Here is an 18,391-nt window from a genome sequence, read left to right on the forward strand (position 1 = left end):
AAAGGAGGAGAAGAGCTGGAGTGTGAATGACGGTCCTGACAGGAGTCAGGAGATATGGAGGTGTTTCTGAAAGCTTGAATGGACTCCACAGAGCTGTCGCGGGTTTTTTTCAATATACGGTCCTGATAGTAATGTGCATGATTCATCAGGGCAAATGGAAGCTTGTTTCCAACATGGAATAAAAAATAAAAAAAGGTAATTGACTTATTATTTCACAATTGCGAGTTTATATCTAGCAATTCAGACTTTATAACTCGCAACAGCTCAATTCTGAGGGGAAAAAAATCAGAATTTTGGGATGAAAAACAAGCTTCTATAAGAAAATGTCGGTAACACTTTACTTAAAGGCCATATGTATAATGCATTATAAAGTTATGTTATAATGCATTATACTGTGTCTTTTCATAAATAATCGTAACCAAAGTTAAATTGCAGAATTGCAGATTCTGAAATGGTTGTTTGTCATGTGTTTTAATGCATTATACTTTCTAAAGTTGTAACAATAAGTATTATAATGTATTATAACTGTGGTTACAATTATTCATAGGATCATACAATGCTTTATAAGGTGCATTAAAAGACTTAATTAAAATACTTTTATAATGCATTATACATAAAGGCTGTAAATAAAGTGTCCTAATCAAATGTTTAATCAAAATGCAATAACTTGCATCCAATAATATTGGATAAATTTAACCATTTAGGAACATTTTAGCTAATATCGGCTATATGCAACACCTATACTTTTGATCATCCAACTACATTTTTTTCTCATTGAACATTCTGTTTCACTAAGTAAAATGGGTTGGGACTTTAAAAAATAAAGGTTTTCTAAAGAAGTAAAAAAAGTTCTTTGTGATATGTTTGTGGTTCACGTATGACGTCAAGCCTTTATTTTTAAGAGTTTGTGTGTCTGTATTCTGCATGATGTGCTTTACCGCACTTCAACTTCCTCAACGCTTCCTCAACTTGAGATGCTCTTACTGGCACTCTTAGATATGGAAATGCAATTGAATTTCTTTACATGCAAGTGTGTGTGAGTGATATTGCCCAGCAGACCATATCTGATCTAATAAAAAGACTTACTGATCCATGAAGCAGCGTGTAACATCGGAGGATTTAGGCTGCGACATGCACTTCTCAACTCTTCGCAAATCCACACGAGCCTCTCCTGCACTTGAAAAGATGCTGGGTTAAAAACAATCCAAGTTGGGTTGAAACTGGACAATCCAAGTGATTGGGTTGTTTTGACTCAGTGGTTGGGTTAAATGTTTGACCCAACATGCTGGGTAGTTTTTATTTAACTCAACTATTGATTAAAAATGAAATATGGCTGGCTCAAAATGAATCCAAAATAGGTTAGAAATTAAAAATCAGACACATAATTACAAGAGGCAACAATAATAATCAAAAGGTGAACATTTTAATAAATGTTTGTTGTTTAATCAATATTCATTAAATTTATTAATAAATGTTAATTTCCATCATATTTTGGGATCATTTTAAGCAAGCAATACAGTAATTTTTAAACAATAGTTGAGTTAAATAAAACTGCCCAGCAGGTTGGGTCAAACATTTAACCCAACCTCTAGGTCAAAACAACCCAATCGCTGGGTCAAAACAACCCAATCGCTGGGTCACAACAACCCAATCGCTGGGTTAAAACAACCCAATCGCTGGGTTAAAACAACCCATTCGCTGGGTTAAAACAACCCATTCGCTGGGTTAAAACCACTCATTCGCTGGGTTAAAACAACCCAATCGCTGGGTTAAAACCACCCAATCGCTGGGTTAAAACCACTCATTCGCTGGGTTCAAACAACCCAATCGCTGGGTTAAAACAACCCATTTGCTGGGTTAAAACCACCCAATCGCTGGGTTAAAACAAGCCATTCACTGGGTTAAAACCACTCAATCGCTGGGTTAAAACCACCCATTCACTGGGTTAAAACCATTCAATCGCTGGGTTAAAACCACCCATTCACTGGTTTAAAACAACCCAATCACTGGGTTAAAACCACTCAATCGCTGGGTTAAAACCACCCATTCACTGGGTTAAAACAACCCAATCACTGGGTTAAAACCACTCAATCGCTGGGTTAAAACCACCCAATCGCTGGGTTAAAACCACCCATTCACTGGTTTAAAACAACCCAATCACTGGGTTAAAACCACTCAATCGCTGGGTTAAAACAACCCAATCGCTGGGTTAAAACAACCCAATCAATGGGTTAAAACCACTCAATCGCTGGGTTAAAACCACTCAATCGCTGGGTTAAAACCATCCATTCACTGGGTTAAAACAACCCAATCGCTGGGTTAAAACAACCCATTCACTGGGTTAAAACCACTCAATCGCTGGGTTAAAACCACCCATTCACTGGGTTAAAACAACCCAATCACTGGGTTAAAACCACTCAATCGCTGGGTTAAAACCACCCATTCACTGGGTTAAAACAACCCAATCGCTGGGTTAAAACAACCCAATCACTGGGTTAAAACAACCCATTCACTGGTTTAAAACAACCCAATCACTGGGTTAAAACCACTCAATCGCTGGGTTAAAACAACCCAATCGCTGGGTTAAAACAACCCAATCACTGGGTTAAAACCACTCAATCGCTGGGTTAAAACAACCCAATCGCTGGGTTAAAACAACCCAATCACTGGGTTAAAACCACTCAATCGCTGGGTTAAAACCATCCATTCACTGGGTTAAAACAACCCAATCGCTGGGTTAAAACAACCCAATCGCTGGGTTAAAACCACTCAATCGCTGGGTTAAAACCACCCATTCACTGGGTTAAAACAACCCAATCGCTGGGTTAAAACCACTCAATCGCTGGGTTAAAACCACCCATTCACTGGGTTAAAACAACCCATTCACTGGGTTAAAACAACCCATTCACTGGGTTAAAACAACCCAATCGCTGGGTTAAAACAACCCATTCACTGGGTTAAAACCACTCAATCGCTGGGTTAAAACCACCCATTCACTGGGTTAAAACAACCCAGTCGCTGGGTTAAACAACCCAGTCACTAGGTTTGTCCATTTTAATCCAGCATTTTTAGAGTGTGGCTTTAAACATCCATCCGTCATTACAGTCCACTCAGATTCCTAGCAGACAGGCGCTCTAATTAAAGGAATTAGTAGAGCAGAGGTGTGACGTCGATCCTAATGATCACGGCCCGGCCACGACAGACGACACAAGCCTGAGGATGACAAAACCTACGGCCACTTCTGATAGAGTTAACAGTCAGGTCCAGATGGTATCTGAAGACTTTCTGCCAGCCAAATTAAATGTAAATTCATTATAAGTTACGTTAATGTTGTCTGCATGACTGATACAATCATAAAAGGACAGATTGTTGATCAGATCTTTCCATTCACTGCCTTCTGATCATTCGTGGAAACATTTTTTAACATCACTGTGATTGGAACAATATCACATTTCCTGGAAGCGAGCAGTTGTGTTACAGGGAAGACATACAAAAATCTTATTCAACTGTACTTAGAATAACCAAACTCATTGTGCGCTGAAAGCTGATGGAAAATTGTGTGCAGAATATTAGCACAGCGTCTCATGACATTCTGAGGACACACATCACTTGTGTTGTACGTGGCATGTGGGTTAAGTCTTTTTGACAAGCATCCTTGACAAGCAACTCATCATTGTGTTTTCACATAAAAACTGATGAAGCCTTGCAACAAGGCGGAGGAAGTACATGTGCAATGACAGTCAGACATGCTCCATCTTTTCTGATCATGCCACTACAGTTTTAAACATATATGTTCAACTCATTGCAAACAAAAGCAGATGCATGCGTTCACTCAGGCTTGATTTGAAAGTACAGCTGTGTATGAGAAATATGCAAAGCCTCAGCAGAAATGGACACATGAAGAGCTGCAGAAAAACAGTAGGACGCCCTCTGGTGGAGAATATAGAAATCATAAAACTGCTAGTATAGTGGGAGGAATTTCTACCTTTTGACAACAGGTGCACTATAATGATGATAATAGTAATAATAATAGTAGAAGTAGTAATATTAATAATAGCTCATTCAAAAACATTTAAACAAAGTTACTGAGCTGACATTTATATCATTAACTGCCATATATTCCATTAGACATTTTTTATCAGAACTAGCTGTCTAGAGATGCACAATTAATCGTTAAAAGATCACGATCTTGACTCAAACACTCATGCAATCTTATTCCTAAATGACAGTGATTCAGCTCTGTCTATTAAACCACAAAATCATACCAGAACATTCAGATCTGTGTTGGTGCTGCCACTGACCCAGAGAGAGCCGTTGTCATGTATAGGTTTGAAACAGCTACACAAACCACACATTATTGTTATTTCTGTGTTACAAACATTCAAATTATCACAGAAGTGCTAGGATAAAAGTTTATAGTTCAGATATAAACACTGATGCCTACGGTAGCGATCAAAATAGAGCAAATCACCTTATGAAAGTAACTTGATGCTTCAAATAACGATTGTATCGGTTACATCATTACACCAGTAGGTGGCGACAAGTGACTGTTAAAAATGTATTTGTCACTGAATCGTTCATTTAAGAGATTTGTTCAAAAACGCTGATTCATCCAGCAATGAAACAAGCGAAGTATTTATGAGTCTTTGAATTATTTGAAATAATTCTAATTCTAATTATTGAAATAATTCTAAATCTAATAATTCTAATAATTAAACAATTTTAAATAGACTGCAGCAATTAACATTTTGTCAGAACTTCTAGTAAATTAAGTTATTTCATTTAGTTCAGAATCGTGGGAAAATCGCGATCTCTATTTGAAACAAAAAAAATCGTGATTCTAAATTTATCCAGAATTATGCAGCTCTATAGCTGTCTAGTAAATGCATGAGAACCAGTAACTGTTCTTAAATGTGAGATGTGCGTAAATGCAATGGAAATGTGTTTCATCAATAACGTCTTTGGTGTAACACTTGAGGTTTTCTTGTGAAGGAAACTGAAAAAAAAAAAGCATCAGGGCAGTTTATCAACATACTGGACCAAAACTAGTTTCCTCTTTCAAAATGAATATCACACAATTTCCCACAACCTAAACTGATCTGCAGTGATAGTAAATGCAAAGAAATACTCAAATGTACACTAGGAAAAAAATTACATTTTAAAATATATTCAAATACAGAACAGTTATTTTAAATTTCACTATTTTACTGTATTTTTGATCAGACTTCTTTCAAAAACAAAAAAAATATTTTACAAACCCCAAACTTTTGAACAATGGAGTATAATGAGAATATATATATATATATACACACACACGCAGTATATATAGCTGAAAAATATTAATGGTTTAATTAATTAATATTATATTCTTCTTCTTATTATTATTTCAATATTATATATTTTATTATTATAACTAAAAACAAAGGACAAAAATTTGACATGCTAATATGAATCCTTTTTTTCTCCATCATCAACTTTTTAAAATAAAATAACGGGCAATTGGTTGGAGTAAGTCAATTAATGCAAGCAATATTTATGCAAGCAAGAAGTCCACCTGTCCTGACATTTCACTGCTGAGACGAGGAAAATACATAACAACTGTCCAGAAGATTGAGATATACAGAAAGCTTCACTGCAAACTACAAACTTCACAGCATAGCACCCACAACTTCTGCCAGCTCACCACAGAAAAACACACTTGAGCAAACCAGAGTCAGCTTATCTCTCAGTGTCAGGCAGCGTCAGATCAAGAAACCTCCAGTATACAAGTCAAGAGTTTCTGAGCTCGTTCAGTACCTGTAGGATTTGAGCAGGCGCTTTCGTTTCATGCCTCTGGTTACGGCTTGGATGGGAGCGATGAAGTCACCCGTACAGTCGTTCTGTAAGTCCATCAAGGTTACGTCTGAGCTAGAGCCTCGTCTTGTGATGTTAAGTGCTTCCTGGACTGAGCTTGAGTTGCACAATCTCCTCCCCTTCGCGTCTTCATGTGGCCTCCGTTAACCCTGGCTCCTCCCCCTCTGGTAATCTGATTAGCATTTAGGGACACAGAGTCCGAGCTAGGGCTACTCTTACCTCTGGCTTTCCCTTAAAGTACTGCACCAGATCCTCGTGTACCCTGCATTTGACAGCCCACCTCTTCTTTAAAGGGATAGTTCACTCGAAAATTAAAATTCTGCCATCATTTACTCACCCTAGTGTCATTTCAAGTCAAGTCGCCTTTATTTCTACAGCATATTATTTTAATGTACTGTCGTAATACATTAGCGCAATACATTACATAATAAGGTGGATACAATGAGACTGTTTCAAAGCAGCTTTGCAATAATAAACAGGAACATAACTGAAATAATGCAGACTTCATCAAATATGAAGCACATTCAAGTTCTTCAATATAGCAGCTCTAGAAAAACACAACAGTGTCATTATTCAGCTCTCAAACCCATTCGGTTAATCTTCAAAACAAAAATTGAGATATTTTTAATGAAACCTGAGAGGTTTCTGGCCCTCTACACCGTAAAGAATTATTTTCATGATTTGATCACAACATTTTTTCTTTCGTCAAATCAACTTGGATAATTAATGTGGTTCAGATAACATAATATTTCGAGTTTCTGTTGATAAAGCCAATCACCTTCATTGTATTAACTAAAAATTTTAAGGCAACCAGGTAACTTATTTTTTTAAGATTTTTTACAGTGTAGGTAACCAAAACTTAAAAAAGGTTATAAAGACACTGTAAAACAAATTCAGCAGTTTAATCCAAGTCTTGTGAAAAGATACAATTGCTTTATACTATAAACATACACACTGTAAACCCGAACAGTACTACTAACTTATAAAGATTGAGCAATTAAAGTCTGTTAAATCATTGATCCAACTTAAAACAATTACATTTTCTGAACGAGTTTACTTTTATTTTTGTGTAGCTCAACATTTTTGAGTAAACACTTAAATTATTATTTTTAAGTTTACTGAGCGATACAAAGTGACGCCATCCATGTCACGTCATGTAACCGACGTTATCAGAAGAATCCATTTAACATTAAACTGAGTTGCAGCAGATTTCAAGTTCCCAGCATGCTTAGCATCACACTCTGTAAGGGAGAATAAATGTTGAAACTGAGTGTTATTTTCTGTGTTTTTGCACAAAATTAATACAGGGGAAGATGTGTTATTGATTAATGTTCTGTTATTTTGGTATTTAAAGGTATTTCTGTGATGTTGAAGTTTTGTAGGGTTACCATCGTGGTGAACAGTAGTGCCTGTGGTTAGGTCGAGAACAGGCTGCAAAACTTCAAGGCTATAAATACTGCTTGCTGATTAACAGTTCATGCAAGTAAATAGTGCTGTTGCTAACTAACACTTAACCATAGAGATTATGTGTTAGTTTATTCAATATTTTTAAATATAATTGTTTAGTTTTTTTAGCTAAATTTGTGTAGTTTAAAATATATATTTTTTAAGTTCTACTAAAATAATCTTTGAGTTGTTTACTTAAATGTTTTGAGTATTCTGAACTTATTGGGTTTTGTAACCACTGCATCAAAATAATTGATAAATAAGAAACATTACGTTAGTGCTGTCAAAAGTACTTCGGTACCAAGTCGGTACTGAAATTTTGAATTCTGTTTTGCGAATCGCGATCTGGATTAGCAGATAATTTAACAATATTCCATTAGTTATTCCACTGAACATGAAATCTGTTTTTTTTCCCAAATCTCCACTCACGCAGGGGATTATAAACGTTTCTTCCTTTGGTTCACTTTTAATTAGGCCTATTATATCCGCATTCTTTACTGTGGTAAAGTAGAAAAAAACACTGTAGGACAGAAACCTTTTTGCTTGCATGTCAATTTCTATTTAACACAGTATGTGCTTGTTATTAGACTTGATAAGGCGCGTCAAGTTTATTTGTATAGCACGTTTCACACACTGGTGATTTTTACTTTCGCTTTCCCTGGCAGCGCAAAATCAAACATAGCCTGAATGTGTGAAGATGAAATTCGCTCTTCAGACCTTTTACAACAAGTGTCAGTTGCTTGTAACATCAGGAGAAAACATGAAAATATTATTAAAGAGAAATGGTCTCTTTCCTGCTCGTGTCCCACATCCCTCTCAAAGAGCAGAGCGGCTATATGACGCATCTTTGTGTGGAAATAAAAAACAAATGTTTTTTAGAATAATATTTAACTTTCTTATTATTTAGGTTACCATTATTTACTGATATTTATTTAATAGTTTTACAGGCTGTAGTGTGTCGTTTCACTGAAGGAATAGCTCAAATAAACGCACGTCTGTTTCAAAATGGATGTTTGAGCATTTGTTTATTTAGGCCTATTTTTTATATTTCAAAATTAATTTTATTGAGGTATATACACACACAAACATGGGCAACATTTGACTCTCGAGGTAGGGGGGGCAAGATTTTTTTTTTTTTTTTTTTTGCAGGTACAAAACGTTTTTTTGTACCTGCATCAGCAAATTATTTGCATAAATTTAAAGCAAACAAGTTTAAGTTTGCTTGTTGTTTATTTACTCATTTATTTAATAATTCACTTAATTTTATTATCACGGGAAATGACGTGGACGATATATGAATCAGTGTCCATCATTTTGCGAGCAACTGGTAATAAGGAAAAATGACACATCACAATATTGAAAATATTTCCATTTTAAACCATGAAGGCGAGCCAGTTGATATCACACAAACAATGAGCAAACTTTACGTGAGAGTTATGCGGGTGAAGAAGTCTCAAACTCCAGTCAATTAGGCCTATTCTCTACAGAAACTGAAAGTAAAAACTGACTGAGCTTTTGGCATCCGACGCTGCATTAACGGCGCATATTCTCTTAGAGACAATGAGAGATGAATCTAATTTATTTTCTTAATATTTCTCTTGTGGCCCATAGTGAGAAAAAAATTGTATTTTTCGTGAATCGAGAAGTATTTCATGTTAAACAAGTTGTTTTTTAAATGAGGAGTAAGCTTTCTAACTAATATTTTATTATCCTCGCAGCGCGTCAGTTATGCGGTGATGCGCTACGATATCGCGGGGCAAATTAATTGCAATATTAATTTAATAATAAAAGTAATAAGAAAAATAATTTAATAGCCCTGCATGCCCGTCTGCTATATGCCACTGTGAATGGATAAATGGCGTTCGGGCACGGCATCAAAGCGATTACCTGTTTTATCCAAATCCACATGCATGGACCGTTCAGTGTTCAGTACTGTAATGTCCGAGTCTCTCCTGTCTCATGATGTTTCTCATGTGTTTTCAGTCGGCGCAAGCAAGAAACGTTTACTCGACTGTGGACTAGCTTTGACTCTCTGAACAGTGGCCGCGCAGCCAAATTTTTATGACCATCACGCGTGTGTAGGCTAGTTAAATAAAAGAGTAAAATAGTTCCAACAGATTTTGCTATGGTACCGAAAGTTGGTACCGAGAACCGTAAAATTTTACTGGTATTGGTACCGACTACTGGAATTTTTACGTATGGTAAACAGAAGTTTTAGGTACAGTGGACTTAAACATTAAATAAAATTAAAATTAAATTATTTTTAGTTTGACTTAATTGTTACTTATAATCAGGGCTTGACATTAATACCCGCCAAATGCACACGCTGTGGCAGGTAAGACAGCCACTCCCACTAGCCACTTTGGCGGGTTGAATATAATTTCAGCCTACAGCCTAATCAAAGGTAGCCGAGCTCGTCGTAGCACAAAATTACAATCTGATCTCAATTCATTATCGATTAACTTGCAGTTAGTGAAGGCGGGATAGGCGGAATCGCTGCTGAATGACACACAACAGAAGCGCTCTCTCTCTGCCGCGCACACGATCATATTATGTTCATATTACCCACCCGTACATACCAGCTGATATACTATGTAGGCCTAGTCTTGATTTAGGTGGTCAATCTGCATTTGAAAGTTTGAAAGGGTTTTAAATCTAACTAATCAAGTAAAATGACTCAAAATCAAGTAATTTTAGCATGCCAAAGTTAACTTTAATCATATAAAATGTAATTTCCCAACAGCAAGATTGTGGCCAGTGAAAATGCTGAGTGGGTAGTAACTTTGGAAAAACCAGTAGCCAGAGTGGCTGGTGAGCAAAAAAAGTTAACTTTAAAAATTTGAGTTGCTTTACTTAATTTTTTTTAGGTATTCGTGTCTACAATAATTTTGAGTATTCTCAACTTATCGGGTTTTACAGTGCAGTAGTGGCCAAAAGTGATAGGACAATTGACATCTTCACCCTTTTTTCAAATATTATTAAAAATTTGTTGTAGATTTTGTAAGCATATTGCATAGTTGCGCTTGGAGTCAATAGAGAACCAACGAATTATAAATAACGGATTATGTTATAGTCAATGTTTGCTTTTTCCTGAGTTGTTTGTCTTTCTATGCATTTCTTTTTTGCACAGTAAAGTGTTTTTGTCAGATAAATATCTTAACCAAGTGTAGTGTTTTGTTCTTAAATATTAAAAAATATTTTTCTCATATTTTGATGGTTTAATTGAACTTATAGGGTCATTAAAAACAAATATCCCCTCTGGACATCACTTTTGTGCACTACTGTATATAATTTAGTCTTTTATTCACATATAAACACATGCATAGAGCACATCAAATGTGGTAAACACGAAAGCTTGCATGTGTTATGCTAGAATAAACCTCACTGGTTCTCGTGCATCACACACACACACACACACACACACACACACACACACGTTTGAGCTTGTTTACCAAATGTGATGTGTCCTAGTGTATTTGTGTTGATCGTTGTTTATATGTAAATAAAAGCTTAAATTAAATCTGTTCATCATATAAAGCAATCATTTTTCTTCTCAGTTTTGGTGACCTGGACTTTCCATGGAGGCACAGAAACCTCTTTTTTGTGTTTTGAAGATTAACCAAAGTCTTATGGGTTTGGAACGACATTTTTGGGTGTGCTATCCCTTTAAAAGCAACCTCACCACACGTGCATGCTTACAAACCAAAAACCTCAAAGAGAACATTGTCACAGGAGAGGCGGTGAAAAGGTCTGTGGGTAATATGCTCTTTCCGATTCACCTTTACACATGACCACGCTCCCGTTTGGCCGCAGGCCGCATGTAATTGAAGTCTCCTGCTTCCTCTGCGGTTAAACGCGCCTCACATTCGTGTAAGCCCTTAAGAAGCACGTTGGGGGAGGAAGTGCATCGGTATAATTCCTCCTGATGGCCTTGTGTGGATCTGAAACTGAACTGTGTTGGGGCTAGAGAAGAAAAAGAAGCCAAAGCTCTTTGTGTTTATTCTCTCTAAACCCATCATGTCATCAGCAGGTTCAGCGCCTGCGTTAACTGCTCATCATCTGCGCAAACTGAGTAACTCATTACATCAGAACAACAGAAAGGAGTGTCTCGAGGGAACGCTTTCACCATCTCAGCTGCTCCCTGATAAAACACGCTGATGGAGCAAATTCTCACACTCTTAAGCTGCTTTGCTCCTCACATAACAGAGCAATCAGATTACGGCTGACATTTACAAAGTTTAGCTCAAACAGGTAAGATTAATTTAACTCCTCCAGGCCTCAGGTGAATAAACACCTTTAGTGTGCTCCTTATTTGATTTTGAGGAAAAAACTGAACTAATTCAGGGCTCCAGACTAACATTTGAGAGCTTCTACAGAAGGTGGCTCCAGCACCTGATTTGATGGCACTGGGTTTTTATTCATAATCATAAATGTAATTTAATCATATTACTATTGTTTTGCATTAATAAGTGCATTTACTTATAATATTACATGGTTATTTAATGGAAATTTGACAGTAAAGCACTGAGTTTAAATTGAGATGCAGATAAAATTAACTTATTTACAGTAACATGCAAAAACATCATTTTTATAGGGAAAAATGTAAATGTAAATATTCTACTCTTATTAAATGTACCATACTGAACTGACAGCTTCAGTGATTATAAGAGGAGCATTCTTTACTTGCTTTCTGTCACAATTTGAAGAAGTTTTTGTTTTTCATGAGACTTTTCCTACTTTTCCATATATTAGGGAGTCAATAAGTGCTCCTCTGCTGCAATCTAGTGGTTATTTCAATCAAGTGTTTGTTTGCCTAGAAGTGTTAGTTTTCCTTCATCTTTAAACTTTTAGTTTTAAAAATCATCACATAAAAAAATAACATTAAAATTGGATAATATTTAGATTTTTAACGTGCAGGAAAAAGTGTGAAGCACTTTAAAAAAGTCCTTGAAAAGTGTAGTTTACATGAACGGAATTATGAAATAAATAATGTAAAAGCATTTGACTATTTCTGCCACAATACCATGGTTTCAGTAAGCGTTACTACATTAAATCCATAGTGATTTGTGGACTGGAGAGCTTTAACTTCTTTGTGGCACAGTGTTTCGTGGCAAGTGCTTTCTCACTGGATATCCCAGCGGTGTGTAGTAAGCAGTGTCACGTGATCGAGATCGGTGCACGCTGAGCTCGCGTTACACTGTCTATTTTTGCTCAGTGCTAATAAACGGCCCACGCTGCACAGCTCAAACGAGTAGCGCTGTTTCGTTTGCCGTTTGATGTTTCTCATATGAAACAGAAATGGCAGCTCTTATCAGTTGTACAATGTGCAAAAAAAATTTGTCGCACAGGCAGGAAAAAAGGTCGCAAAATGCGCCCATTTGGTCGCAGTCTGGAGTCCTGTAATTGGTAAACTAAGTTACGCTTGTTGCAAAACACGATACTACAGTAGGACGTTTCTATGTGGTTACTAGTCCTGTCCAAGTTCTGTAACTAAGAAAAATAACAGAAGTCCTCTCCTCAATAAACCGCATGATTTGATGCATCATTCATGGCTGTAGCACAAACAGTGTGAGTTGAGTTATAAAGTTCAATTTACAGCTTCGGACTAATCCCTAACCCCATGTACACTCTTAGAATAAAGCTTCAATGGGGTTCTATATAGAACCCAATTAACAAAAGTTAACAAATTGAACCTTCCTAACTTAGCAGTAGTCATTCCACCACGTGTCAGATGCAACATCAACTTTATTGGTGTATAATGCATATACATCAAATATTTTTAAAGCATTCTGAGTAAAATAAATGTGCATATCTTTTTTTTCAATCCGCAGAGTTGGTATCAGCAACACTGGTTGACTACACTCTAAAAAATGCTGGGTTAAAAACAACCCAAGTTGGGTTGAAAATGGACAAACCCAGCGATTGGGTTAAATGTTTGACCAACCTGCTGGGCAGTTTTATTTAACTCAACTGTTGTTTAAAAATGACTATCAAACATTGTCAGTAGGTTTTTGAATCTGAGTGTCTCTCACCTGATACGGCTCTATTTAGGCTCTTTACGGTGAATGTGATTAAGTGATATATAAACATCACCAGCCTGAGGCTCTGCCTCTTCACTCAATCACAATATAGGAATATACAAATACATGAGAGGAAATGTTTACACACTATAACAAACAGCCATAGAAGGTAAAGCAACCCAACATAAACAAAACGCTAAAAACTTGAATTATGCACCACTAGAAACAACATAACCAGGTTAAACACAGAAAATAACAAACATTACCATCTTCTCCGGGCTTTAATGTCGATGGGTTTGTTGGTAGCAAATGGTGAGCCGCTGGTGGACATGAAGCGATGTTTGGCTAACAGCTCAAGGGAGAAGAGGTCGGTGCGAGCGGGTAAACTCATCTTTGACATCAGCTCATCCCTTTCCCAGTCCTCTCTTTATGAACACAGCGCGAGGCAATGTGACACCTGCCGCCGCAGAGACACTGAGCATTCATAGTCATATTCAGACACCTCGCTGAACCTCCAGCCAAACATTAAACCCGGGGAACAGCGCTGATACGCTCTCATCCAGAGACCTGCCAGTTTACCGCTGGAGCTGCCAACATCTGATGAAACTTATGAGACTTGATGTTTATTGACTGGTTCTTGGAAACCCCACGCATACCTGTCTGTTTGATGTTACTGTGGCACTGTTGCGTAGTGACAGACCAATATATGGACCAGAACTGTGAACTGGATCATATTTGGTCATTTTCAGATTATCTATGTAGATTGGCCATTTTAAGGCTAATTAATCTGCCCACAAGGGATGTGCAAAAAAAAAAAATCTAAATTGTCATCTGAATATGTATGGACAGGCTTTTCCCAACAGGTTTCTATTAGGCTTGCTGTGATAGTCGGTGTTACCAGTGTTCAGCCCCAACACCGGTTACATCACATGCCCACTGCCATTTTGATTTTTTATAGTAATAAAAATCATTTAGTTCAGTTAGAGAACAGACACTACAATTAAACACTGAACGTGTCAGCTCAAGTCGCAGCACAGATCAGCAGCAGGAGTCAGATCTCATCACGAGAGTGAGGAGCTGACTGACGAGACGATGGCGGAAGATTTGGTGTCAAAGCGAAATGTAAAAGTGCCTATTTGGCAATATTTTGGATTTAAACCCAATGCTGACAACAACCTGCAAAGGATTGGTTGTATTTTTCTAGTTGATGTGTTTTTCATTAAGAATAATAATGAACCCACCATTTAAGCAATTGTCGCCCCTGAACTGGTGCTAATTTGAAAGCGAAAGTAAAATGCGCACAACTGCACAGGCATTCATAACGGTGCGTGTCCACTTGCGCAGAGCAGAGCAAGAGTTTTCAGAGCGAGAGTTTTCAGGCCTGATTGAAAACGAACTCTGGGGTGGTTCAGGTGAGTTGAGAAAGCAATCCGACCCAACATACCAATAAAGCAAGTGGTATCTTTATCATAATGGCAAACGTGTTATATAAAAAGCATCAGTGTCTGATTCTGTGAGTGAGCACATTAGATATCGCAGCTGAAAACCAAAGAGCACCTCTTCTAAGAGCGCCTCTGCAATTAAAATGTTGTTTAATTGTTCTTCTCCGTGCATTGCAAGAATGCCGTCCCAACGAAGCCTTGCTTCCCGCTCTAACTGCATTATATTGGCTATATAATAATGAGGGAATGACGGCTACATTCGTATAGTGTTTCGCGTGTGTTCTGATAGTTACAAATAAGCCACTTGTCACTTGTCGGAGTGAACTTGTCAATCATCCTGATGGATGATGCAGAAGAAACTTTGACCAATAGGAGGACATGTTTACCCACATGTGACTTGCATAAACACATTTTGGTACGCTTTGAAATGTTGCCTTGTGAAAGCGAACTGAACCAAGAAGAAAATGCAACATTGTAACAAATTAAGTCCCAGTATTGGAACAAAGCAAATGATCTACAGGTCTGAAAACACCCTTAGGGTACTGTATAAATACAGAATATATATATATATATATGGAGAGAGACAGAGAGAGAGCAAATATTAAATACTACAGTGTTCATTGGTCATTCTGCTTTCTAGCATATACCGTTATGGAAACACCTGTAACACTGTTACTAACACTACTGTATGCAGCATGTGTAAAACTGCCATCCTCCTCCTGCAGTCACTATGAAGGGAACCGTGAGTGTAAGTGGACAGGTGAATTCATTGTGTTGATTTACGACCGTGTGTTCAGCGCTGGTGATGAAAACAGCAGAGCAGCAGATGTTTGTGGGAATCATAAAGCCTCTTCCCCTGACTATTAATTTCTCTACAAAACAGAAAACTATGACTAATTCAGGAAAAAAGATCTGGCTTCATTCATTCCCATCTGCTCTAAAAGGATTTTGAGGTTGAAACTGATGATTCATTTAGCGGCGGGCTGCTATTGGGTCGTCCCTGGTCAGGTAACCGGGCAGAAAATATGACCGCTGCATATACAGCAGCATTAAATATGAAATCAGGATTAAAATTGTATTATAGTTATGGGTTTTTAAACCATTCTATGAAAGTAAGGCGAATTCTAATCTGATGCAAACTGACGAAAAATGAATTGTGCAATTAAACAATATTTTGAAAAATTTACAATAATCATTATAGTAATAATAATATATGATATGAAAAAAATAAACAATTTAAATAATAATAGTTGGTGCACATGTATGCTTTGGATAAAGTGTCTGCTAAATTAATAAATGTAAATGTAATTATTAATAAACTTAATTTGATTTATCTATTTAACAAATGAAATTTGAATAACATTTTAAATAAAACAGTTAAATAGTAGTTGATGAAAATGTATGTTTTGGATAAATGCATCTGTTAAATTAATACATGTAAATATAATTATTAATAAACAGAAAAATCTAATTAAATTTAACATAAAATGTAAATACAAATAAAATAAATTGTTATATTTTATTTAACAAAAAATAATAATAAATAAATAAATACAATTTAATAAAAAATAAAATGTGTGCCTCACAATCTTTTTTTATTATTATCTGACCTGGTCCTATCCAAAAAATATTTTGAAAGATATATTATTAATAATAATAATAATTATTATTATTATTATTATTATTATTGCTGCTGCAACTGTATACTTTGGATAAAAGCATCTGCCAAAATAATAAATGTAAATGTAAAATATCAAATTAAGTTTAACAAAAAATATTAAAAATATTAATTAAAATATTTAAAAAAAATATTAAAAATAAACAATTTAAATAATAATGATAGTTGGTGCAAATGTATGCTTTGGATAAAAGCATCTGCTAAATTAATAAATGTAAATATAATAATTAATAATAAACAGATAAATCAAATTAAATTTAACATAAAATGTAAATAAAAACAAAATAAATTGTTATATTTTATTTAACAACAAGAACAAAAAATAGTATAAATAAAATAAAATAAAATAAAATACAAAATAAAATGTGTGCCTCACAATCTTCTTTTTTATTATTTTCTGACCTGGTCCTATCCAGCAGTGTTTGCGTGCACACACACAGAAAGGAGGTCAGCATTATGTAGATCAGGTGGCGTGGCAATATATCACTTTGTAAACAGCTAGTCTAAACTCCGCTACTAACCTCTGCATTTTTCATCAGCACTGTAACCATGGTCCCTGAGGGGCAGACAAAACCCTCTACAGGTGCAGTCCTGTTGATGTGTGCTTCATGGAAACAAGCAAACTAAATTCTTGCCGCATACTAGTTGATGAATATCATAGGCCCGCCCTGCTGGCTCACTGAACCAATTACATCCCAGGAGTGAAGCTATATACCACAGAAAGAGAAATTCTCCTGTGGTTAGATGCTGTGTTCCCTTTAAACACCACTAGAGGGCGACACTCTCATATCTGATCTCCACAAAGCAAATCTATTTAATGATGTTTGCCAAACTCTGAACATAAGCTACATTCATAACTAGTATTAGATTACTCAGGTCACACAGGTTGTAGCCAGAAATGGATCAAGATGGCCGACTAGTCATTGATCAACCGACTTTGACAATGATTAGTGGTGGGCTTTAAATGGGATGAACTTTGCAATTATTAAAAAGGGATTTTAATGCACTGTGCTTTACTGTGTTGGACTGTCAGCACACTTAAACCTTTTTAGAGATGTTGCCTCAGGGAATGTTCTGGCAAGGTTCTCTGAACAAAAGTTCTTCCTGTAACATTAATAGAACTTTTGTTCAAAGTTATCTGGTGTTTAATAATGTTCTCAAAGCGTTAGCACAAAAAATTTATTTATACATTGTTCATGAAAAGTGTGTTTTTTTTCTGAAATGTTTTGGTTGGAGATTCATCATACGTTTTTGAATGTTACTACATGTATCAGAATGTTTAGATAACATTTAAAAGTAATGTTCCCATAATGTTTGAAGAATGATAAAATGGAACGTTCCCTTAACATTCGAATAACTATGGAAGGTTGTTTCCGCCACTAAATAAAAAAATAAAAAGGTAATTGCAACTTTGTATCTCATAATTCTGACTTTTTTCTCGCAATTGCGAGTTATAAAGTCAGAATTGTAAGATATAAAGTCAGAATTGTGTGATATAAAGAATTACGAGTTATAAAGTCAGAATTGCATGATATAAAGTCAGAATTGCGAGTAATAAAGTCAGAATTGGGAGTTATAAAGTCAGAATTATGAGATATAAAGTCTGAATTGCGAGATATAAGTCAGAATTATGAGATATAAAGTCTGAATTGCGAGATATAAGTCAGAATTATGAGATATAAAGTCTGAATTGCGAGATATAAAGTAAGAATTGCGAGTTATAAAGTCAGAATTGTGAGTTATAAAGTCTGAATTACGAGTTATAAAGTCAGAATTGTGAGATATAAAGTAAGAATTGTGAGTTATAAAGTCTGAATTACGAGTTATAAAGTCTGAATTGCGAGATATAAAGTCAGAATTGCGAGTTATAAAGTCAGAATTGCAAGTTATAAAGTCAGAATTGTGAGATATAAAGTCGCAATTACCTTTTTTCTTTCATGGCGAAAAAAAGT

General features: G+C 36.0%; 1 protein-coding gene across 11 annotated transcripts in view; it reads right to left on the bottom strand.

The window, feature by feature from the left end:
• LOC127520485 (cAMP-specific 3',5'-cyclic phosphodiesterase 4D) overlaps positions 1 to 18,391 on the bottom strand; it is a 210,458-nt gene that overhangs the window by 51,086 nt on the left and 140,981 nt on the right. For 2 of the 11 annotated variants that reach the window (XM_051908629.1, XM_051908625.1), the window contains exon 1: positions 5,797 to 5,960. The exons of the other annotated variants lie outside the window; for them this stretch is intronic. In XM_051908629.1, the coding sequence (XP_051764589.1) occupies positions 5,797 to 5,891 (95 nt within the window). In that variant the 5' untranslated portion in view covers positions 5,892 to 5,960. Of the gene's footprint in view, positions 1 to 5,796; positions 5,961 to 18,391 lie in introns of those variants that run through there. 11 annotated transcript variants of the gene reach the window in all.

This window comes from Ctenopharyngodon idella, chromosome 10 (assembly GCF_019924925.1).
Source record: "Ctenopharyngodon idella isolate HZGC_01 chromosome 10, HZGC01, whole genome shotgun sequence".
Lineage (NCBI taxonomy): Eukaryota > Metazoa > Chordata > Actinopteri > Cypriniformes > Xenocyprididae > Ctenopharyngodon > Ctenopharyngodon idella.